The sequence below is a fragment of the Homarus americanus genome, unplaced genomic scaffold (assembly GCF_018991925.1).
Source record: "Homarus americanus isolate GMGI-L3 unplaced genomic scaffold, GMGI_Hamer_2.0 scaffold33468, whole genome shotgun sequence".
NCBI lineage: Eukaryota > Metazoa > Arthropoda > Malacostraca > Decapoda > Nephropidae > Homarus > Homarus americanus.
Genome location: NW_024714177.1, coordinates 6,795,279 through 6,821,392, shown reverse-complemented (window position 1 = coordinate 6,821,392; position 26,114 = coordinate 6,795,279). Strand labels below are relative to the sequence as shown.

General features: G+C 43.5%; 2 protein-coding genes and 1 non-coding gene across 3 annotated transcripts in view; all 3 read right to left on the bottom strand.

The window, feature by feature from the left end:
- Positions 1-1,018: 1,018 nt before the first annotated feature.
- LOC121876099 (protein GVQW3-like) lies at positions 1,019-1,710 on the bottom strand. Its single transcript, XM_042381038.1, has 2 exons — positions 1,363-1,710; positions 1,019-1,198 (listed from the first exon to the last, which is right to left on the bottom strand). The coding sequence occupies exons 1-2, from the start codon at positions 1,708-1,710 to the stop codon at positions 1,019-1,021; spliced, it is 528 nt and encodes a 175-aa protein (XP_042236972.1).
- Positions 1,711-7,030: 5,320 nt separating this feature from the next.
- The window catches only part of LOC121877539, a 40,691-nt gene continuing 21,607 nt past the window's right edge, over positions 7,031-26,114 (bottom strand). Inside the window, exons 2-13 of the mRNA XM_042383330.1 lie at positions 23,200-23,374; positions 22,898-23,118; positions 21,470-21,595; positions 20,592-20,789; positions 18,833-18,984; positions 18,355-18,532; positions 17,575-17,870; positions 16,146-16,305; positions 15,043-15,449; positions 14,252-14,666; positions 12,709-14,108; positions 7,031-8,741 (exon numbers count right to left, since the gene is read on the bottom strand). Of these exons, the coding sequence (XP_042239264.1) occupies positions 8,076-8,741; positions 12,709-14,108; positions 14,252-14,666; positions 15,043-15,449; positions 16,146-16,305; positions 17,575-17,870; positions 18,355-18,532; positions 18,833-18,984; positions 20,592-20,789; positions 21,470-21,595; positions 22,898-23,118; positions 23,200-23,374 (4,394 nt within the window). The 3' untranslated portion in view covers positions 7,031-8,075. The remainder of the gene's footprint in view (positions 8,742-12,708; positions 14,109-14,251; positions 14,667-15,042; positions 15,450-16,145; positions 16,306-17,574; positions 17,871-18,354; positions 18,533-18,832; positions 18,985-20,591; positions 20,790-21,469; positions 21,596-22,897; positions 23,119-23,199; positions 23,375-26,114) is intronic.
- Positions 15,876-15,991, bottom strand: Trnal-caa. The gene is made up of 2 exons: positions 15,954-15,991; positions 15,876-15,920 (listed from the first exon to the last, which is right to left on the bottom strand). It is a non-coding gene; the product is annotated as a tRNA-Leu (tRNA).

Below are 26,114 nucleotides of genomic sequence, written 5' to 3'. Positions count from 1 at the left end.
ACGTTTACACCGAGACTCTCAAGACGTGTGAGGGATTTTGTACATTTATCTTCGTTTCTCTATATTTATTTAGTATTTCACTCGTTTCCGTGACGGTGTAAAATAGGAATCACGTCTAGGCGCGAATTAGTTTAAGGCGTAGAAGCTGTCGCCAACATAACAACCACACCCTAAGTTAACGAGTTGTGTGATCTAGTGTCAAGGAATAAGCCAAGAAGACCGGACAACTCGGCAACAGCACTGGCTCATCATTATCCAGGAATAACGACCTGCAAATCGATTAATATCCAGGTCCCCAATTACTGCTGGCTAGACAGTCAAATGACGGAAAAAAAAATTACATTGTATTTTTTTTATTGCTATAGCTTAATGGATATTAGTTCATATATAGTAAGCTTTACTGTTTCACTTAAGGTGTCCGTTACTATTATAATATGAGGGAACTATACAAATATTAGGTTAGTTTAGGTTAGTTTCGGTTAGGTTAGGTTAGTAGTGATGATGTTCATTTATAGTTTGTATTATGATTGTCCCCATGATTAATCTTATATAGAGGCCATTTTCAATTGTTGAGAAAGAAATATATATATAATTACCAGTATAATATTTTTTTGTTTCCCAACCTTCAGCACTGAACCTCTGATACGTGGCATTGGCGACAGTATAGTTCAGCGTCTTATAAATACAACGTCTACTTTCACAAACCTGTTTATTTTCCTGTTTTACATCAACCTTGACATATCTCTCTATCCCCAGACACTAGGATATGACCCTAGAAATAACCCCAGAGAAGGAACCCTACCCTAAAACATACCCCCAGTGGAACCCAACTTCAAGACGTACCCCAAAAGGAACCCTAACCCAAAACATACTAGCCAGAGGAACCCTACCCCAAAACATACCCCCAGAGAAACCCTTTGAACATACCTTCGGATTAACTCCATATACGAGGTCCGACACGAAAAAAAAAAAACCGAGGCTGATGCTGTTCCTCTTTTTATTTACCAAATTAAGAAAATCAACTGTGATCGCCTTCAAAGTAGTTCCCTTCTGAGTTGACACACAGCTGCATACGATGCTGCCACAGTTCAAAGCAATTCCGCAGATCATGTTCTGTAAGGCTGTTGAGGAGCTCCATCGTTTTTGCTTTCACTTCTTCTTCCGACAAAAAATTGGTTCCTTTGAGCACGGACTTAATCTTTGGGAAGAGGTAGAAGTCGCAGAGAGCCAGATCTGAAGAATAGGGTGGGTGCTCAAGCACAGTGATGTTTTTAGTGGCTAAAAACTGCTTCGCAGACAAAGCGTTGTGGGCTGGCGAGTTGTTCATCTGACAGCATTTTTTAAAACCATTTTTGCACAAACCCTTGTCATGTTCAATTCTTCCTTTAGAATGCGCCGAACACTTTCCCTGTCTAAATTAACTTTCTCAGCTATTGCTCGAACACCCAACCTACGGTTTTTTCTAATCATATCTCGAATTTTTTCAATTTTGTCATCGGTAACTGCTGTGCGTGGGCGGCCTGGACGGTCATCATCTTTCACGGTTTCTCTGCCTTCCGAAAATCGTTTGTGCCATTCAAAAACGCGTGCACGAGACATGCAATCTTCACCGTAAGCCTCAGTCAATAATTGAAAAGTTTCCGACGAGGATTTCGTAAGTTTAACCAGAAACTTGATGTTAACTCGTTGCTCAGTTTTGCAGTCCGACATTTTCCGACCGAATGTAAGAACACGTCTATACTTCAATACGCGTCCACTTGTGCTGAGTTAAACGATCTAGTTGAGCCTTGTCACACTGTGACAGGTTAGAACATGTTCAATAACCGTCTGTTTGTCCCTCCCCTCCCACTCTTGGTTCCCGAGTTATAGGGTCAGTCTTGTTATTTTTGTGTCGGACGTCGTATACCACAGATGAATCCTCCCCAAGAAATATCCCAAATAAACCCCAGATATACCCCTTGAGATATTCCGTTCCCGGTCCTACCCACATTAGAGCCCCAGGTACCCAGTAGAAGAACCTTCTTCCTAGAGGCGTACCCCAGAGTAACCCCATATATAACCCCAGGCAAACGTCAGGTAAACCAAAGACGAACCGTAAATATACCCCAGAGGAACCCTACCCCAGGACATACCCCATAAAAACCCTACTGGGGCTTGCTAGAACTGGGATCTTTTACGATTGGGATCTGTTAGAACTGCGTCCTGTTAGGACTGGGGCCTGTTAGGGCTGGCGCCTTTCAGACATGCAGGTGAAAGGACTACCTACGAGTCTTGACAGTAGGAGATATAAGGCAACAGGTGGAGGCTGTTGTTGGTCCTTGAAGGAAGGAGAAGGAGGAGAGATGGAAGGGAAGGGAGGGGTGGGGAGAAGTAGGGGTGGGAAATGGAGACGAACGTTGGAAGGAAGGTGGTAGAGGAGAGAAGGGTTGAGAGTATGGGAGTCGGAGCACACTACAGAGGGAGAGACCTACACCGAGACATACAGAGGAAGGTGCTGCTCGTTACACCCTTGACTGTGTAGCCTTGACCTTTAGCCTTTCCCGACCACTAATGGCAGAGGTAGAGGAGTGACCCATAAACACGACACATCTACCTAATTGCCAGTTTCACACCGTGTAAAAAATGTGTCGGTGGATATATAAACAGATACATTTGTGTATATTAATTTATGAATATATGAATATACCTGTGTCTACACAATATATATATATATATATATATATATATATATATATATATATATATATATATATATATATATATATATATATATATATATATATATATATATATATATATATATATATATATATATATATATATATATATATATATATATATATATATATATATATATATATATATATATATATATATATATATATATATATATATATATATATACACATACACCACCAGGCTAAGGATAACTTTTTCTTTTTATTGCTGTAACTTAATGAAAATGAAGCCACATTTGGTAAAATTTGCTGTTTCATTGAAGACGTCGTTTACCATCATATGATAGCCAAAGTTAAAGTAAGTTAGGTTAAGTTTGGTTGTCACGCTTGTCAGAGACGCTTGTTAGAGATGAGTAACTGGCTTTCCCGGCTTTTCCGTCGAACTATTGCTGATGATTTGTGGACTGCCAAGGATCTCGCTGTGTGTCCGTGATGACGGTCTTAAGGGTATCCCACTGAGCCTTCACAACCAAGTCGCCAGAAGTCGGGTGTTCAGAAGTCTCACCTGGTGATGGTCCCTAAATATGTGGACCACCTCCCGGTCCTCGAGTTATTTTACGTTGAATTTCCTTCTAACAACTTGTTGCTTTCGTCCTTTAGGGACGACAGGAAGGGAAGGGTTTCCTTCTTCTGATGAGATCATCTGCATCACAGTGGCCTGAGTCACCTATGGCTCTAGTGATGAGGACTTCTCGGTGATCTCTTTTTCGGACAATGATGTAGTCAGACTAGACCATTTTTTTTTTTACATTTAGGGCAGTAAATCCGAAGAGGAATCCCGTACATCGGGTTACTTTTAAGTAACAAATAAATTTGTTAAAAAAAATGGGCGAATGAGAAGCCAATGTTTGGGTCGTGAGTTTTGCAAAGAACCCCTGAACTTGCCGTCCTGCCTAAACAACGTGTTGGTAATAGTAAGGTTGTGTTCACTACACTTGCTGAGGAGGAGTAGGCCGTTGGGATTACACTTGCCTAATCCATTTCTTCTTATGATTCCCTGCCAGATGTCAGCATCTCTGCCAATTTTGGGATTGGAGTCACCGAGGAACACAACCTTATCTTCTCTGAGGAAAGAAGTCAACAGAGTATCAAGGTCGGCATAAAGGCCTACCTGATGACGAAAGCGGAGGCGCTCGTTGATCTCGATAGACATATTGGTTACTCATTGGTAACTCCGTAGAGGCGATTGTACTCTGTGGCTGCACCTTCCATGATAAGGTATAACTGGTCCTCTGTTTCGTGAGTTGACCCTCGTCAGAGAGTCTTTATTCTCCTATGTCTGTTCTGTTCATGTTATGTCTAGACAGCTCTCGCCACAAGGACTGTCTTCTCGGGACGTTCACTGTGCCAGTATCCGTGACGTGGTGTAAGGGATTGTATTGTTGGTTTTGATCTTTTGTTACATCCTTTATGTGATTTCTGAAGGCACTAGGGATGACTTTAAGGTGCTGGTACTCATTGCAGGAGAGTAGTCGTAGGCAGGCTGTTTAGGGGACCTTTTCTAGCCCCCTGTCCCTGTGACTCCTGAATAGGGCTGCCCATTCTCACAAACAGGTCCGGGTTGTACTGCTACTTAAATTCCAGTACATTATCAACCATCTTATGTGTGCCTCTCACGTGCAGGTATGTAACCAAGGACTCCCAGGAGTCATCCTCGCTCGTCCGTCGCCGAAGGACTTATTGGTAGTGAGGGTAAGGATGGTAGGAGTGATATGAACCTGGTGATAACTTTGCGTAACTTGACTAGTGTGGTGCGCCAGCTGCAATTGCGCATTTCAGCCGCACCAACTGAGGTCGAAAGCCCAGGTTTTTGAGTTTTTCTTTACTACCAAGTTGATCATGTTTGACCTTCATTCGCCGGTGTGGTTGAGGGCTTAACACGTAAGCCACATTCCCCGCCGCTGAGGACTTACTGGAGACCTCGCTGCTACACAACCAAGCATGACCCGGCTGACTTTGGCTGAAGGAGTTCCAAGAAAACGAATCTGTCCATCAGCCGCCTCGAGGGACTCCAACCAGTTTTCTGTCTGAGTTTTCTCCCAGAGCCTTTCACTAAAAGGAGTGAACACAGGGCAGTCGTTTTAATACCATAGGATATCGAGTTATTCTTGTCTAGATTCACCAAACTCAGCGTAACAGATCCACCAGGTGTAGGTGCTAACACTTTCTAAGACATTAGTTGGCTGTTAAGCCATTCTCTAACATGTCCTGGGTGACAAAGACCCGTCCAGATGAAGAGTTTAATTCCTCACACTTAGAAAGTACCACTTATGTCGTGCCCTTGAGTGTCCTGTACATAACACACACACAGACACGCACACATAATCTTTGTTTCATTGAAATGAAGGGCGTGACCTCTCGATAATGTCAACTCAGGTCAACTTGACAGCCTTGGAAGTTGAGCTTTACGCAACACCCCATTTCTGTTGTCACATGTCACAGTTTACACGAACTCTCTGATTTACATTACTTAATATGGCTCTACTGTGCTTGACTTATACTTTACTTTACTTTACTTTACTTTCTTATTTGTTTGTCCCTATAGTTGTATTTACTTAACTATTTGCACTTAAAACGGTATTTACTTATGTATTTGTTCTCAAAATAGCATTTACTTATTTACTTACTTGTAAGTTAGTAGCTAAATTTACTTAACTTGTACTTATAAATGTACCTATTCGTCTACTTATACTACTTTATCTACCTGTATGTGTACTATCTATTTACTTTTACCCATCCATTTATCCACTTGCTTTATCTACTTGTGTTTATAATTACTTAACACCTATAATAATCTTTCGTATATACTTATAATTGTAGTCGTACTAACTTATCTACTTTTATAGTCGTAATTACTTTCCTACTTTTATTTATAACCATTTACTTATCTCCTCTTATAGCTATACTTACCTACCTACTTAAGGAGTGTTTACTTATATTGTCTTGTTGAAGGTGACCAATGTATACTGTACACTCACTTTTAACACTTTTCTCATAATTCTTCGTTCACTCGGGAGGTTTATCCTTATTTATCGTTCACCATTATCCACATATTTAGTGTTTTTTTAATTATTTTTTTTCGTGTTATTAATGGTGTTTTGGTTTTTCTTATCTTTGGAATGTATTTTGATGTTTAATTATCTTATTTGTTTTAAATGTTTTATGTTTAGTTATCTTTTTTTTCTTCTCTCTCTCTCTCTCTCTCTCTCTCTCTCTCTCTCTCTCTCTCTCTCTCTCTCTCTCTCTCTCTCTCTCTCTTTCTCTCTCTTATTTTTAAAACCAGTGACGTTTTTTCTAACTTCAAGGAGAGAGAATTGATAGATAGACAGAGAGACAGACAGACATACAGACAGACAGACTGATATATAGATAGATAATTAGATAGATCAACCAGTACAGGTGTAGATGACCAGCAGGTGATTTCTCTTGTCTCCACCAATAGCCACCAGCATCAGGTGACGTGGCCGCCAGCCCTTGACCCCCCCCTCCTCCTCCCCCCTCATTGTGTACTGACAAGGTTATTGATTCCTCATGCCTCTCTCTCCCTCCTTCCCCTCCTCCTCCCCTCCCCTCCCTCCCTCCCCCTCTCCTCCTCCCCTTCCCCACCTCAGTGTTATTGTGAAGAGGCCTGTATAATGCCTCTCCCCTCCACCTCTCCTCCCCTCCTCCTCACTCTACCCTCCCCACTTCCCTCTCCCCCCCTCTCCCCCCCCTGGTGGGCGCTGTTCTGAGTCCTCTGCTGCGAGCTAAATGACGGCGTCTGTCTGTGTGCGTGTCGGTCCTTGCGAACGTATAATAACAACCGATGGATGTGGTTGATGAGGAGGATTTCCCGGCGAAATTCCAGAGTTTTTGTTATTTTTTTTAGTATTTTTCATTTGTTTACGTTGATTTTTTGTTTCATTTCCTTTTTTTTTAATTTGTCGTGGCAAGTATAATTAATTAAAGAGAGATTATGATTAAATTTAAAGTCATCCAGCCAGTCAGCCAATCCACTGTCATATGGTGTATTTAACTCGTGCGGCTGGCAGTGTAGGTGCTAAGTATATGGTGTACGTTGCTACTTACCATACTGTATACCTTTGGTAGTCTTGTAGAGGCTGAGCGTTCTTATCCGTCCGGTTAGACTGAGTTATTAGAATCACTACACCTGTACTCTTATGTTTAAATAAACCTATGAATACAGATTTGAATATGAATGAAATAATTTATCGTCTTTTTCATTAAATATAACTTAGAATAAAATAAGAAACATTCACAGGTTCTTAAAGAAGGTTCTATAACATTCATGATTATAAAACAAGTATATTTGGTTTGATGAGAGTATACAGTACATCATTGGTCTGACCCATCACACAGGTCGTCCTTAACCTACCAGGAGCAGCGTGAGGCTCTGCTGTACTAACACTAATGTACAAAAAGTGTGACAAAAATATAAAAATACTCTGATACAGACTACACAACGCTTAAGGTTTATGTGTGTTAAGTATTTAATCGTGTTATTGCACATTAAATAATACCTGGTGTGTTGACCTATTTCAAACCTTACACTCAAAGGATGTGTCGACCTCAGTTATCCCTCACACTTATGGCAGTTTACCCTCAAGGGATGTGTCGACCTCAGTTATCCCTCACACTTATGGCAGTTTAACCCTCAAGGGATGTGTCGACCTCAGTTATCCCTTACACTTGTGGCAGTTTACCCTCAAGAGATGTGTCGACCTCAGTTATCACTCACACATGCGGCAGTTTACACTCAAGGGATGTGTCGACCTCAGTTATCCCTCACACCTGTGGCAGTTTACACTCAAGGGATGTGTCGACCTCAGTTATCCCTCACACTTGTGGCAGTTTACCCTCGAGGGATGTGTCGACCTCAGTTATCCCTCACACTTGTGGCAGTTTACTCAAGGGATGTGTCGACCTCAGTTATCCCTCACACATGTGGCAGTTTACCCTCAAGGGATGTGTCGACCTCAGTTATCCCTCACACTTGTGGCAGTTTACCCTCAAGGGATGTGTCGACCTCAGTTATCACTCACACATGCGGCAGTTTACACTCAAGGGATGTGTCGACCTCCCTCAACTCTGACAATTGTGGCAGTTTACTCTTGAGGGATGTGGTGGCCGAATAGATACAATGCTCGCATCTTGTCCTAAGGGTCGCTAGTTTGATCTCGGGGCACTCCCAGATTACCCAGTTTCGGAAGTGAAGGTGGTCGAGTACAGTGTCGGCCACCCTGTCTTCTGGTATACCAAAGGCTTAGTACACAGTGCTGTATTCACACCGTCCCTAACGGGCAGCCAGGGCTATGGGATCCACTTTCACTTTCACCCTCAAGTGGGAGTTATTTGTCCTGAAAATACAGAATCTGGAGAGGTGGAACAAGATGCAAGAGACAAGAAAGAGGACGAAGAGGGAGACGTCAGAGATGGAGAGAGGAAAGAGGAGAATGGAGAACTAGATACAGCAGACGAGGAAGAGGAAGAAGTGAACTGGAAGGAGGAAGAGGATGAAGAATGAGACAAAGAGGCGGAGATTGAGAGCGAGTTCTCCGAGGAGTAGAACGACGACACGGGTGACGAGGACGACGAGGAGTGAGGGAGGCACGACGAGGACGAAGACGACCTCGGAGAAGAGGGAGTAGACGACGAGGAGAGACAGTCGCTGTCCACACAACAGTGCAAGGCCTGCTCAGGACCCGACGACATATGGACACTCCGAGGTCTTGATACCAGACTCCCGAAAGACGACCTCCTCGACGACCTCTTCAGAACCCCTTCACGCATCCTGATATCGGTGAAAGGTGAAGGCGTGGCCTCCCTCGACCTCTTGCTGGTCCATCTGCTCAAGTAAGAGGAGGAGGAAGACGAGGATGAAGAGGAACAAGAGGAGGAAGAAAGGCTGAAGAGGGAGGTGAGGCCGATTCGTGGTTTGCGAAGGACACCGAATGTGGTTGATGGTGTGGGAGGTTGAGGGCTGCTGGTCACCTCGGGCATGATCTGAGGGAGGAGACGAGGGTTAATAAGTTACCTGTCCTGACTGCCACAATTATGACAGGAGTTACTTCTACCTTTTATTCTACTAACACTGCTTTCCTTTTTGCCACTACTACTACTTACTACTACAACTACTACTACTATTCTACTTCCCATGTAATTCAGTCACTATCATAAAAATTCCTTTTTACAATTCTAGTCGATTAAAACACGATTACCCATACACCGAGGCAGTGTTTATTGTCTATTAACGGACCAACCACAAAGCTACAGTTTTTATGACTCAGGAATCGCTAACGTATTCTTTCCTGTTGATGACGTCACCGGAACTACCCACGCCATAACACACACACACACACACACACACACACTCGGAAAATAACCAGAAAAAGTGAGACAGAAAGCGACAAAGTGACTGATTTTACGTACAGGAGAGTCATAATATATACGTACTGTACAACTGCTATTCAAGGACGTACACGTGACCGATTACACCGAATGATGGAGGAAGGACCGAAGTGCTATGATACGTTTAGACACTCTTGGAAATAATTTTTGCCACGAAACTGTTGTAAATGGTTGTAAATAATTGTACTAGTGTGGTGTTGGTACAGTAGTTCGTAGGTGGATGACATTTACACCAGGTTATGTAACAAGACTAGTATAGGCTGGATTGGGTGTTTCAAGGCTCTAGTTTTCTTAGGAGGTCTCATGAAGATTAAACCTCCCTTACCTTATTTCACCTGATGATTAAAAACACTCTAACTCTACCAGGTTAGGTTAGTTTAGGTTAGGTTTGGGGTGACTGGGGTGGCTAATCTTCAGGTGATCTTCTTCGGGTAATCCCCACAGAAGGTGACCAGAGCTTCACCTTTTACAGGAGTCGTCGACAATTTTCTGAAACTCGAGGCGGATTTTTTTGTGAAGGATGAACAGATTGTTTGTGTGTCACATTTAATTTAACAGGTCTTTTATTAAACAAATCCTGGTCCGGCTCACAGGGGGTAGGGGGAGGCAGAGAGGGGTCAGGGGGGTTACAACACGGCGGTTCTTCGTTACTCACTTGTTACCTAATATAACGTAATTTCGTCTAACCTAACCTAACCTAACCTAACCTAATTTGACGTATTATAACCTCACCATACTTAAGCCAATGTGACTTAATCTTACTTAATGTAAACTAATTTAACCTATAACCTAATCTGATAAAATGTAACCTAACCTAACCTAACCTAACCTAACCTAACCTAACCTAACCCATCGTACTTAACACCTATAACTCAACCACCAAGGCTCATCCCCGCGTTATTTGGAGGTGAGTGGGAAGGTGTACCTACTGACTGCTGTCTCCTGGTGGCTCCTGTAGTAACCAGGAGGCGGGAACTGACCACAGGTTATTCTCACAGGCAGTTGATTCGGCTCTAGTGACCACCCCACAAGTTAAAAAATGTGAACTATGTGTTTTTATGCTATATTAGAGACTATAAGTTGCAGGCATATAGGTTAAAATATATATCTCTAGAAAAGGTTATATTATATGGGTATATACAGTCAGTCATATGTACATAGCAGTAGGCCTATTAGGTTTTGTTAATTGTAACTCGATCTATTTTCAGTATTATTATAGGTGTGTATAGTGTTTGTTTTCCTTTATATCTTAGGGGGAATAAATAGGCCTTAATAACAATAGGGTGTTGTCGATAGCGTATGGGTCCTAGTAGGCTGGCCTTACAGACATACACAGTGTTACGTCTATTAGATTTTATTCAGATCTAAATAGCCCTCAGTCTGCTCTACGTCTTAGTTGTCTACATGAACAGTAGTAAGAGTCACCGTGTATCATCTCGGAAGGCTGCTGGGATGACCTGACAAAACTAACTATATCTAATATACTATAGGACTAGGCGTGTGTCTGTCTGTTTGTCTGTCTGTCTGTTCTGGGCAACCGAAACGGCACAATCGTTTTTCATCAAACTTGTTGGATAAATCGCAAAAAATTCGTAGAGTGGAACAAACCTGGTCCCATGTCGATGGTTTCTTTAGGAAGGCATTAATTAACCATTTTATTTACGATGGAAAACGATGCAAGTCTACGGACTTGGCGCACCCTAATTAACCATGCAAGTCTACGGACTTGGCGCATCCTCATTCGCTGTACGCTAACCAAGCACGAGTTTTCAAACTTTCACTGGGCACGAAGGTGCCCGCGATCACTTGTGTGACACCTATTAGCGTGGCTCAGGTGTTGACAAGACGCAGGCGAGAAGTGATAAGTGTGTCATGGGTGTACCCTATATATACTTAAAGGCCAACAACAACAACTGGTCTTTATATCCAGTTCATTCATAAACAGATATAGCGGCCCTCCACCTCTCTTACACCACAATGGTTGGTCTTGTAACATCACGCGTAGCTGTCACCTTCACCGTTGATATTATAAGATGTTTGAAATAATATCTTTAAATATATCGAGTTATTATTAAGTGAAAAATAAATACAAGATGTAAGGAGATTATTGTTATCGTTGAATAGTGTTAACTTATAGTGAGAGGTACTTGAAGAGGCATGACATCACACATCAGTGGCGCGAGAGATGTTGAAATTATGCGCTGTGCTGGAACCATTTTCATTCGTGGCGGAGGTAGAACTATGTTTATATAGTTATCATCTTTTATCTCCTACAAAGGCAACGTTCACCGGCCTCTCATCTGAACAGCGATAACAGCGATAAGAGTGTAGGAGAAATCACGTGATAACATTCCTAATAATAAATTGATGAACTCAAATTGTTTCCTAGGAGTGTAGTGAAGACAAGACTCCAGGTACTGAAACACCATCGCCCTCCTCAATAATGCCAAAGGTTAACATTCTACCCATAACTGGAGGCTTAAGAGCACAGTATTTAGCTGGTACTGAAATAGTGACCCACGTGAAGTCACATGTAATGAGTATCATAGGTCGACGCGTTCTTACAGTCTCAGCCTGGGCGAGGAGGGTGGGGAAAAGATTACGAACGAGTCTTTGAGAATGTAAGAGGGGAGGGGGGGGGGATAGTTTCTAGGAAGGTTCGGACGACGAATACATCTCGCCAGTGAAGATGTAAGGTTGTACTTGAACTTAAGCTGAAGCAAAAATAACGTACAAAAATAATATTGACATTATACTGAGACTCTAGACACGTTCACTTAGTGCCAGATAAAACTATGGTACAGGATATTTTAGTTGAGTCTGTTGAGGTGTTTAATAAAGGTAGAGTCTTAGCGTACTTTAGATATCATTTTTGGATATTACTCTTACGCAGAGTTAAGTCAACCAGTTGGCACTACAGGTAACAATATTAGGTTACCACAACATTATTATCATTACATAGAAAACACAAAGATATGATCTAATACCACCCAAGGTTATGCAAGGAACACAGCGACGAGGAAGCAGGTTGTTGAATTTCAGAAGTATCCAATGAAAGTTAGCAACGCCGTATTTGTAATCTGTTCTGATTGCGATACGTAAAAGATAATTGATCATTTCTCCATAATTCAACTTACTAGCCATTCGGGATGTTTGGTCTGTTCTATTTTTACTTTATTATGAATTTGATTGTCTCGTGTTATTACAGAGGCAAACGGAAATAGTCAATTATTACCTAAGTGTTAATGATATAAAGTCTCACACTGTTTACAACTTCACAGTACACTATTACACTTACTCTAATGCAACTTTTTTTTTTTTGAGATGCCTATTGTACTTATGCTTATGATTGTCTTTGTATAATGTTTATAAAAGGTGTTTGTTTGTACATTTTATACTTGGTAAGTGAGAAGGTCGACAGTGAGGATGGGTTATATCGACAGGCAATTGTATATGGGTGAGTCGACAGTAAGGATGGGCGACATTACTCAATAAGTCCCTAAAATCCCTCAATAATAAAAGTAAATCAGGAAACAGTAACTGGCAGCCATGAATGACTCACCAGCGGCTCCGTCAAGCGTTTCATTGATGGCGTAATGGGCGTCCTCAGTCCTCGTTTGATGTTGGCTAGGGGCGCTACATAGGGGTGGTGTCTGCTGAGTTTACCCGCCAGGGGAATAGACGGTATTGCATGTCCCTGTCCATTCCTAAAGACCTTCACCTCCTGTGGTCGCCGGAGGAGCTGACAACCTATTTTAGCTGTCGTTTCAGAATCGTCGCCTCTTGATATTTTTAGTTTACCCGCCAGGGGGATGGACGGTATCGCACGCCCCTGTCCATTTCCAGAGATCTTCATTCCCCGTGGCCGCGGGAGGAGGTGACGACCTATCTTGGCCATCGTTTCATCTTCATTGTCTATTACTATTCTAACTCTTTTTGTGGCTGTTGATTGGTTGTTGGGGACACTGTATGGTCGGGGATTGGGTAGTTTGTTCTGATTTTCGTGTCTATATATACTTGGTCTTGCCTGGTGTGTGTCGCCTGGTGTTCTTTCTTGGGTCGTCTTGTTTGTTATGTCTGGTTCTGGGCTTGGCGGAGTGGGGATTTTATGGTTGTCATAGTCACTGACTTCAATGTCTGGTATTTGCTGTTGGTTAATGATATCCTGAATATCGGTTGATATAGTTTTTGGTCTTTTTATCTCGACACTGGCGCCAGACTGTTGTGGAGTGTCGCGTTGATGAGTCACTACTGCAGAGTCTACGGGATGCTCCTGAATAGGTTGTAATGTTGGAGTCTGCCTATGATTTTCGTTTTCTATAATGGCTCTACTCTGGACGGGAATCGATTCGTACGGGGTAACTGAATAATTCTTCTGATGCTGTAGGTCTGTGTTGACACTCCGAGGCTTATATTCTTCCTCTTCAGTTATCGTGGGAAACTTCGAAGGTGAACTGGATACAGTTGAGTCTTTGGATAAATATGATATGAGTCTAGTGTCTCTCTCCAGGGCAAACTGAAGCATCTTGCTAGTTTCAGGGATTAATATCAGTCGAAATTCTAATGCAGGCGCCGGTTTAGTTCTCGTTATTGGAGTGACGGAGTTACACTCACCTGAAGTAGGAAGTTTAGGAGGTTCTACTCTCACAGGTTTCCGTGGAATTTCTCTGCTTTGGACTTTAAGGTCAATTTTATTACGTAGCAGGCGAGAGTTTGGGAGGTGCCACGAGAAGGATTGTGATTTGATGCCGAATTCAGTTGCTGTCATAGAAAACGTGGGACAGTCTGTTTCTGGGATGACTGTAGTATTTATTGTAGGTATTGCTTGATGTGCTCGTTCTCTACGTAGGGCGATGGGGTCTGCATATATATGTGAATCTTGGCGTGCTGGAGCAGGTATGACGACATCATAACGTGCTGTTGGCTTCCCTTTGTCTCCTATAAAACTTCGGTTCCTTCTGCCTGAAAGAGTAAGCAAAATGGGCAAAAGTATACGGTGTTGATAGAATCAAGGTATGTTGCAAGTCATGCCATATTCCACTGAGGAAGTCATACACATTGGCTTCGTATTTACCCTTTCCTATTTCCCTACCTGCGGGACTCACCTAAGCGCCCCATGGGTACACGAGAGCGGCCAGTGACAGGTGGCGACTCCGGGGGTTCCTCTTCGTCTGTATCGTGAGAGAAACTGTGTGGCACCGAAATCTTCTGTGTGACGATACCCAGGACTACACCCAGCACCACCCCCAGCACCGTCACCACCACCACCACCGCCACCAGCGACGGCCCCAGAATCGTCATTGGACCCTCCCTATTGCTGGAGGAGTGGCCGTTCATACTGCTGGTGGTGGAGGTGTTGGAAGGGGCGGTGGAGGCGTAAAAGGCAGTTCTCCTGCTGGTGCCGTGGGTGTTGGCAGACCAAAGTGTGAGGTGGTAACGGGTGTCAGGTTCCAAGTCGTAGACTATGATCTCGGAGGTGACACTGGTGCTGTTGGCTATAAGCCTCCCTTCGTGGAACACCTGTCAGGTATCAACATTGTGTCATAAACTTTATGGTGTCATTTAAACAGTCACAGTTAATTGCCTTCTTGGTTTATTTAGTGAAAGATTCCAGCATACAGAAGGACAGAGGAATTATTTTACTTTGTTTCTAATTATTTACATAATACTGAAGTTTTTAACTAAGGATTATCTACAATCAAACAAGGAAGCGGGAGATAGTGTGTCACAGAAGTGCTGGCACCTCCAGGTAAAATATCCAACAGAATAAAATACTCCCCAGAAACCTTGGCACTCCTGGTATATTTCAGGGAATGTGAGGCAGAGGCTCCTTATTCCAGGGTATATTTTGGTCGGGGTTACCGCAGACAGGTAAGTGAGGTGGCGTTATACTCACCCTTATATAGAAGGTCTGTGGGAGTCCCCCGTCATGTGCTGCGGTACAGGCCACTGTGAGGGAATTGGGGGTCCTGTGGGACACTCCACAGCGCTCAGGGGCGTCGGGCTTGTCAGCAGGCACCAGGCGAGACACACACGGATCCCTCTGGCGCCCAGTAGGAGTGGTAGCCCAGCACAGCAGCTCTCCGTAGTCCACAGTCGCCCGAGGTGTGTATGATATCCAGGAAGTGGATCCCACGAAGGTGATCATCTCCTCCGGGACTTGCAGGAGGCCCCGAGAGGACTTAAGTGCCCAAGAGAAGGCAGTGGGTGGAGGATGGGCTGTCACCTGACAGGTCACGTTGAGGGCGTGGTGACGGGGGACGCCCAGGACCTGCGGGGTGTTTCGGAGGCATTCAGGACCATCTGTAGGAGGAGTGAGGAGGTCAGGATACCGTCACCAAGGTGTATTGTCACTCGTTAAATCCCTACCACTCATTTCCTTCCCTCTGTATCTATCTATCGACCCATCGCTTATTATCTCAGCCCTCTCTTATTTATCTCTCTTTCTTCGTCTCTTATTTGTTTATCTCACACTGTACATATTTGTCTTTCTCTTCATCTATAATATATTTATTTGTCACAATTATTTATTTGTTCTTAATATTTTTGCCCCTTTGACGGGCGAAGGTCCTTCATAGTCCAGTGTTAGCACGGGAGTACACCGGGACACACCTACGATAGAGTCACACTAGCTAGCATCCTTCACACCATTTGTCCTGGGATCAAACTTGTGACGAGCAGTTAATAGGAAATCGTTCTATCGTTATACCATCAACATCTCAAAATGTGTGTCAGAAGTGGGATTCGAACCCACGCCCTCAGAGAGGACCAGAATTCCCATGACCCAACTATCAGAAGGGAAGTTACCTTGAGTCTGGCGCCTTAGACCACTCGGCCATCCTGACGTTATAACAAATGCCTTTTCTACCTCTATTCGAATGTATATCTCGATCTGCCTCAGTATATATTTTTATTTATTTAATCGGTCTCCTTCTCTCTATATGTCTACCTATCTCACACCCAGTCTTCATCGTATACACTCCCAGCCTCCTGACTCACGAATAACATGCAGGGTGATGGGGTTGCTGCGCGTGGAGCCTTCAGCGTTGTGGGCGGTGCAGGTGTAGTTGGCGGCGTCGTGTCTCTGTAATTTGGGGAGGACGACGCTCATGTTGCCCACCACCAGTCCATGGCTCATGCCCGGTGACAACGGCGCCCCCTGCACACACACAACAATAATGGGTCAACCTCAGGGGGATAAAAGTGTGTGTGTGTTGTCATTTGGTGTGACAGTGGCTAACTTAAAGGTCACTTCAGTGGCTCAAAGTTGGTGGTTAACACGGATTTTTTAGGAGCGCTGACAATCACAGCAGAAGACAAAATGGATCCACCTTCTACAGGATAAGATTCATACCTCATAATTTTTTCCCGTAAAAGTTGACATAACATTACAACTGGATGACATAACACGAGGCATAAAGATGGTGGTCAAAATGGCGCGGAGAATATACTTGGACTCTCTAACATACATGGACATTTCTATTATCTCCAGTTACGGAATAAAACCCATTGAGGAATCTTACAGAATCCTGAACAGGTGTGAACTAAATGTTAACTAAATGTGTAACTGTTGAATTTAGGTCTATTTTTTGTATGGTGATGTGTGGAGGATCTTTATTTATAGCTGTATTAACTTATAATCATAACTTAAGAATACAGAGTATGAGTCAGAGGTGTTGTAGGGTGTCCCTCATATTAAGACTCGCCAACACCTGAGGCACAAACATGTTTTGGTATTTAGGAAGGTATATTAGGTAAGAGATCACGCCCTGTTCTTACTTTGTTGACATTTAATTATTACACAAATATGTTATCTACTTGATCTTAAAAGAAACTGAGAAAAATGAGAAATAAGTAGATATTAATGTGATATTTATGGAAAAAAAACCGTAGAAGCTTTTTAGTTGTTACAGAGACACTTGAGAAGAATCAAAGTTTGCCATCTAACTCAACCCAAGGTAACGTAAGACACTGAAGCATGACGTCAGCTGTAACTCACTCCACACCTTGTACAGTGTTTGTGTCACTGGCAGGGATTAATACACTACAGCATGAGTCATGTGTAATATAGATGAGTAAACTTCTGCTCTCTCTGTTTTTCTCCATCACCAACCCGCCAACCTCATCTCACTCGGTCTCGTGTTTCGCTATACACATCCCAGACACCCCCACAGTCCACCTCTCCTCCCCTCCACCCCTCTATCCCACCCTATCTCACCTGCCTCCTCCCTCTACTGACCCTTCTCCCTTCCTCAGCCTGTCATGACTCACCCTTCTCCTCCCTCCCTCCCTCCCTTGACTGATTCTCCTTCTCCCGCCCTTATGCCTTACAGACCATTTCTCTTCTCCTCCTTCCCACCTCCTCTCCTGCCCCCTGACTGCCCCGACTCCAGACCTTGACCACAGGAGATCAGCAGCCGCCACTCACATCTCTGCTCCAGCTGACGTGATATGCGGGCGGGTTGGCTCTGACGTGGCACTGCAGCACCACCCCGGACCCCTCCACCAGGTTCACTACCTCCTCGTCGTCGCTAGAATGTTTACCCTTATTACTCTCCTCGTTCATGACTCCTTTTGTCTTGGCATAGTCGCGTTTGGTCGACGACTTGGCCTGATCCTTGCCTCTGTAGAGGGAGGGTGAGAACGGAGGACGACGGGGCTTGGGAGTGGCAGAGTCGCCTGAGGCTCTGATTCTCTGAAGGTCCAACTCCACCTCAGGCTTGTCTGAAACGATTTATATTGAGAGGCATTTTTTTTCTTTTTACTTAAAGGATGACGAGCGTTTGTTTAGTGGTGTGTGTGTGTGTGTGTGTGTGTGTGTGTGTTATGTGTGGCAGTGTGTTTGTTGACTGTGATTGTTGTGTATGTAGGCGTGTGTATGGCTGGGATTTTGTATAACATCTGTGTGTGTGTGTGTGTGAACGTCTTATTGTCCCTGTGTGTCTGAGTGTTATTGTGTGTGATGACTGGTGATGGTCCTTGGTGTTGGTCAATTGTGTTTTTTCTCTCTCTCTACTTTATTGCTCTGTTCGTGTCTCTTTCTGTCTTTTTTTATCTTTATCTTCCTTACCCTGTCTTTCTGTAACATTCACACACACACACACACACACACACACACACACACACACACACACACACACACACACACACACATAAATAAAAAAATAAAATAAAATAAAAATAAAAATAAAATTAAATAAATACTTACACATAATACTCAGGGGCACGGAGTCACTCTTGGTCCAGACGTTGGGGGTGGACTGGGAAGAGTGGGCGTGATGGTGGGCGTGATCAGGTGGGCGTGCCGTGCAGGTGAGGTGGGCGCCAACGTGAGCGACTTTGGGCGTATACACCAGGCGACTCACCGTCTCCCCCTCTGCGTCAGTCTGTGGGGAAACAATTATATTGGACGTGTGTTATATGTGGTAGTCGCCACTTGGGTGTGTTATACAGGACTCCTCAGTTTGCCAGATATACGACACATGTAACTCTCCATTCTCCAGGTAATTTGATGTGTGATACGTGACTCATCAGGTATATAAAATGTTTCTCTGTCTATAGGTACAACTATACGCAGTATACATGTAGCTCAAGTGAATGACACTCACATGGTTTTAAATAATCTGTTATACTTTGTCTCAAACAACTAGATATACAGTATAATAATAATGACTTTGTACACAGACCGTGGCAGAGGCGTGGATGTTGTGGTCGTTACCCACAGCCCAGGTGAGGACAGGTGGAGGTGTGGCGCCTCTGCTGCGACACTCCACCGTGTAGCTCGTCCCGACAGACATGGTCTTGTCCGCCCCCACCACCCGCACCCACGACGGCGACGCTGCAGGGAGAGGAGCAGGCACTGGTCAGGTGAGCTCTTGACATTACATATACAAACTTCCTGAAGGTAGACTTTAGCATTATTTCAGTTGTTGTTGGTAGTCTGGTGGTGCACCTGAGGGTGTACGTATATAACACAACACGCGCACACACACACACACACACACACACACACACACACACACACACACACACACACACACACACACACACACACACACACACACACACACACACTACAACACAATCTTACTAATTTCCCTTGAAGCGGTAACATACTACAAGAACCAGTGGAATTGTTGTAAATGATTTTTTTAAGGCGTTTGGCAAAGTCCCACACACACACGACTAGCCTCAAATCCACTGCATATGGCATCACAGGCAAAATATTGAAGTGAATTAACAATTGGCTCTATAACAGGCAACAAAGAATGGTCAAAAACGAAGTACATTCATAATAAAAAAAGAAAAAGATTCTCAGTAGAATACCACAAAGATCTATCCTTGGATCCACCCTGCTTGTGATCTACATAAACGACATCGATGAAAATATATTGAACCTCATTGTTAAGTTTGCGGACGACTCGAAGATATTTGGGAAAATATCAAGTCAAGACGATGTTCGCGACCATACGAAAACATCTACACGAGTTGTTCATATAGTTGCATAATAATATGTAAGACTCTGTGCGTAGAATACAACAACCCTAATTGAAATTACTTTATGGTTAACATTTTCTTGGATACTGTTGACAAAAGGCGCCGCAACAAGTGGGGGCAACAGTGAAAAAAGTCAGAAGTTTCTCGGTACGTCCTTATCTGGATTTTCTATACAGGCATGCAAACCTTACTTCCAGGGAGACATACAGTAACGTCCCGAGAAAAGGTGCAGCACAGCGACTAAGATGATTCCTAGACTATATCATCTCGAGTACCCTGAGGGCCTTAGGGATGACAACTATTCAGACAAGACACAATAGGGAATCTCATAGACATTCACAATCTTGAAAGGGACGAGAAACCCGATGTCACACACCACCAACACGAGAGGACGCAACTTCAAGCTCGCTAAGGTGTCATGTAGGACGAATAGAAAGAAATAGTTCATCACGCAGAAGTTAGTCGATCTATGGAACAGTCTGTCAGATCAAGCTGTGGGAGCGAGAGCAATACTGGGCTCCAAAATTCCCGTTGACAAGACTATCAGGAACACTGGAAGGATCCTACACACAGGTCTGGCCTCATTTCAGCATGATGGGGTGGCTATTAGGCAAATTGGGTAGGTTAATAATACACCACACCACACCACACCACTCACACAACACATCACACCACACATAACACACCACACCACACCACACCACTCACACAACACATCACACCACACATAACACACCACACCACACCACACCACACCACTCACACAACACATCACACCACACATAACACATCACATCACACTACACCACACCCCACACCACTCACACAATACATCATACCACACATAACACACCACACCACACCACGCACACAACACATCCCAACACAACACACACAACACTACACTCACAAAATAAGCGAACACAAAAGAACAGTAGCAACACGTACACAACACCAGCATCTGGAAGGGGGTCCTCAGAGGGGGCATGAGGTGGGTGTTGGACGCCTGGCACACTATAGGGGTGTGGGCGTCCTCTTGTGTCACACTCACGTCCACTGTGCTCACCACCTGCCCGTTGAGAGCTTTTGTGTCCCCCAGGAGCTGCTGACCTCCCCGCCACCACGTCACTGTCGACACGGGGCGACCTGGTGTACATAAAACACGGGAATTGGGTATAGAAATAATGCATAGAAAAATAGATAGATGGTACTTGTATAATGTTTAGAAATATAGGTGTTTTTATTTTTGTATTGAAAACAGAGAGTAGGCATTTAAATACATTATGCATAAGAAATAGAATAGTGGGTTTATAAAAGATATATATAAAGAAAGCGGAAAGTATGTTTACGATATGTATAGAAAACAGACAAGGGGTGACTTCATTATGGATAGAACATGGGAAGTGGTTGGTTACTTTCAAGTATTTATATACCTGTAAATACTGGATTGGAAGAATTATTAGTAGCAGCAGCAGTGACCCCCAGGAGGCGGCCATCTTGATATTGGAATAGTTTGTTTTCTTTCTCTATAATATAATTGTTTTTTTTATGTCACTCCATGTCTCTATTATTGTTCCTTTATTCCTTTTACTGAAATATTAACCAAATGATTTACCTCTCTCTCTCTCTCTCTCTCTCTCTCTCTCTCTCTCTCTCTCTTTCTCTCTCTCTCTCTGTTCTCTCTCTCTTCCCTCTCTCTCTCTCTCTCTCTCTCTCTCTCTCCCCCTCTCTCTCTCTCTCTTTCTAATATTTCGGAATAAAGATTATTTGAATATAAACATCAAAAGTCCTCCATTATGATAGGCAGGTGAACCTCAAGTACTTACCCCCAGAGGTTGAGCACTGAAGGCGGAGTCGGGTGCCTACCTCCACCGTGGGCGTGGGGGTGTCATGGGTCGCCTCCAACCACCTTCCCTCCACCCACACCTCTACTTTTGGTTGCTTGGGCGGCGCTGTCAGGGAGAGAGCGTATGAGACAATGGAGAGTGGGTGGGGTGGGTGGGATAGATAGATAGATAGATAGATAGATAGATAGATAGATAGATAGACCTAGACTAACCTAACCTAACCAAACTTATCACACACACTGGTTGAGGTGAAGCAGGTGTTATTCTCCCCTTAATGATTGATTGGTTGACTATCTGTGAACTAGCTGTGATGTCGTGACACTACTAGCACAGGCTACGGTGATGTGGTTATACTACTACTACTACTACTAGCTCACACTAAACGCCTCTAAGACAAGGATTATTCTCTCTAGCTTTGGGACATAGTATTTATATGTCTATGATTATATCACTATCTGTTTATGTCTGTATGATTATAGGGATGTTTAGTTATACGATTCTACTCCAGGTACAACACAGGCCTGGTGTATAATACAGTAGGTAGCTATTGTAGAAACTAGACTCCTCTACTTCGTAACCTAATCTGACTTGACTGACTGATTTACTGATCCACTGACGGAGAGGAAGTAAGGGGGGGAGGGGAGGGGGAAGTGTCAATCTTAAGAGCCGTGACATCTGCCTCCACCTCCCACCTGCTGGTTAATGGTGAGGGGGAGGAAGGTTGAGGGATTAGAGGGGTGAGGGGTGGAAGGCTGAGGGGGAGGAGGGGTGAGGGTGTGGAAGGGTGAGGGAGAGGAGGGGATGGGGGTGTGAATGGGTCAGGGGACGGAGGGGTAAGGGGTGAGGGGGAGGAAGGGTGTTGGGAAGGAGGCGTGAGGGAGAGTGTTGGGTGAGGGTTAGGAGGTACGGTGGGGGGGTGTAGGAGGAGGAGGTGAGAGCTGGAGGAAGTATCAATAAGACCATCTGACAGCTGCACCAGGCCTCACAGGTGGCAATGGGAGGACACTACCAGGAGGATATAGTACTGGTGAGGGAAGTACCGAGAGGGCAAGTAATTGGTAGATAATACCGGGAAGTAATTACTAGGTAGACAAGTATACCTGGCTGATAGTGTGTCTTGGCCGTGAGGGATAGTTTCGATTTTGAAGTGTGGTCATAATTTAGCTACTGTCTGATTTTTAGTCGACCTTGTTTATATACAATGTTGTATATGTGAAACGGTGACTATTTAATGCGATGTATCAGAGTGAGGGCCGGCAGTATTCTCGTTCACCTGTTGATGCTGCAGTCTTACACGCTGAGGTTCAAAGGATTATTTTTAAATGCACTTTATGAGTGATTTTGTCATATTGTTTTGGATGGTAAAAGACAATAAGTATGGAGGCTAAGAATGACAAATAGACTCACCCACGACTATAAGCTTGGTGTGGGTGTTCCTGGAGGGGGCGCGGTAGAAGTCCACCCGACACCTATACATGCCAGCGTCTGTCTCGGTAGTATGAGAGATCTTGAGGAAGGCGAGTTGTGGGCGGGAGTCAGGCGAGGACGGCATCTTGAGGGTGACCGACCCGCCCAAACTCCTCCGCTGAGACCAGTGCCTCTCTCTGTCGGGGTCACGACCGTCGTAGCTGTGGGTGTGAGGGTGATGTTACCAGGATCCAACACATACACACACACACACACACACACACACTACCTGTGCTACCCACCTGTATATAGTGGACTTGATACTATCCTTGTACCACAGTATGAGCTGGGGTCGCAGGTGCTTGGAGTCAGGCTCGTGTATGGGTGAAGATTTATCCTGGGTGGACGTGGTCACACAGGGCACGTCTGCCTCCTGCCCCTCCAACACTATCACCTCATTGTGCCCTTGAGACGCTCCTGGGGGGGAGGGGGGGGAGACTGGGTTATCATCTAAGTTCTGAAAGTTGATTCAGGAGTTCATGCAGTATTCAGGTACAGTGTTACAATAATGATGTGTGGCTCTAATAGAAAGGTTTTGAAACTTAGTAAACTCATCTCTTTTTAATTATTATATCAGATCCTCTTTTAAAGTCGAATGGAAAAGAAATTGCCTTTGAAGAAAAGGTATTAATGTCCTCATCCCTGTGTGTGTGTGTGCGTGTGTGTGTAATAATAATAATAATGATAATAATAATAATAAACTGTTTAGTGAAAAAGTTTGCAGCCCGAAGGCTGAAAATATGCATTGTGTGTGTGTGTGTGTGTGTGTGTGTGTGTGTGTGTGTGTGTGTGTGTGTGTGTGTGTGTGTGTAATATTAATGATAATTAACGGTTTATTGAAAGAGCAGGGCAGCCGGAAGGCTGAATATATACAGTTGCATAATTGGGGAATGGGGTCTCTTGATTTACAAATAATATACAAGTAACATAAGTGATACAAATATGATATATAATGACTAGGTGGGGAGAGGGTCATACTAAAGGGCATTTCAACATAGTGACAGTGCAACACGGTAAGATTGACTGGGAGTGAATACACTGGTTGATTACAAGTTATTGATAATTTTTACAATGGTTGGGACTGGGCTGTTCTTATGGCGATCAGTACGTGCTCGTATGGCTGGATGCGGTTGTGGTGTCAAACAGCAATTCTCGGATTAGGGAAGGCCACTTACACCATCACTTGAATAAGCTTAACAACAACACTAAATTAAGGAAGCAGTTCACCACCAGTCAAGATATGTAGTAATAGTTCTAAAAACTCACCTCATGTTACTCTCGAAGTCACTTTTGCACTTTAAACTCTTCTCGTAACTGAAGACGTGAGAACGTATCTAAGGATCGGTGATTAAAAGTGGTGTTAAGGATGAACAGAGACTATGCGTTGGTCTGGATGAGTTCTCTTTGTTACGGGGAGAACTTATGGCGTAAATCTATAGCACTGAGAGCCCAGGATGGGGTGTGTGGTGGAGGTGACGTGACTGACCATGAAGATGTGGACTAAAGCCTCACGCGATGTTGTGGTCAAGTTGAGAGGCAGACGGCCAGCCACCCACTCTCTATTAATATGTGTTTATTTACCATTGTTAGTTGTCTCTATCCGCCTGTCTGTGTGTCTCTCTGTTCTCCGTTCGTTTGTTTGTGTGTGTCTATCCTTGCTTGAGAGAAAGAACCACGAGAGCCAAGATGTTCGATTATGAAGGTCACTGACAAACACTATTACCCTGTATGGCCCCTAAGGTTCATGGACGGCGCGGGAGAGTAGTTTTTACGAGGTCTTTGTTCGGGCATTTATTACATGATCCGTCCAACGTAGCCATGATGGACCAGTGATATACAACCCTTGGCAAATGATCCTTGAAATGTCAGAAGAGAGCCGAAGGATGATGATGTTTTTTGAAGGGAAGAGGAGTAAGGAATGGTATGTGTTTTTTTGTTTAGTCAGTCTAAATTATTCGAACACCAGTCACCATCTTGCATCATCCCGGGAGGACTGTAGTGTTGTGTTATGGTGCACAGTTTCACAACAATCTTCTTGCCATAACTGGGTTCAAAGGACTCGACGGGGGAAAACATGGGTGATCAAGAACTCATTATTATCTCTTTTAGTGGCTAGTGACGGAGGCGATGAAGGACGAGGAGAAGGAATGCAGACAGAGGGTCGATGATCAAGATGGTAACGGAATAATTTTTAATATCGGTCAGGAAAAACGTTCACAAGAAAGACTCACTCATGCTAAATATAAAGCCATTACAGGTGTACGAGGAGACACCTGCTTCCGCGCCCTCAACACCTGTGGCTGAGGGAGTTGTCAGTTTCTTTAATTGTTGTAGATTTGTGAGTATACCTCCACCTTATTTCACCTGATGATTAAATACCTTAATGCCTTAATGCTACTTTATTATTATTATTATTATTAATATTATTATTATTGTTATTATTATTATTATTATTATTATTATTATTATTATTATTATTATTATTATTATTATTACCAGTATTATTATTATTATTATTATTATTATTATTATTATTATTATTATTATTATTATTATTATTATTATTATTGGCTGCAGTTATCATTTATCACCCTCATAATTCATCTCGGGTATCAATAAGTAGGAGGGTATCGTGCTACTTGGTGCTGGCAACAGTGATAAACAAAGCCGCCTTGATGATCCACTTAGTGACCCTTCCGAACACACACACACACACACACACACACACACACACACACACACACGCACACACACACACACACACATACAAACCTCAGTAGTCGGGCATCCTTGTATGTGTTCCCGTGGTGCATCGGATTATCGAGTGTTGGTGGTTGCGTGTCGGTGTTTGTATCTGTTTGTGTGTGTAGTGGGAGTGTGTATGTTTGGATGTGGTAACTGCTATATAGAGACGAGAGAGAGAGAGAGAGTGTGTGTGTGTATTATACTGATGCTGACTTTATACGACACACCTTTTTCACTACAATAATAAAGGTAATTTTCTTTCCTTACCAATTTACCACACAGGGTCATGGAAAAAAATACCCCAATTTAAATATATGACCTTGGCATTTTTTCGATGATCTAACGTAATAATAATAATAATAATAATGATAATAATTAAGGCCAGTAGTAACAACACAACCACCTCCTTTAT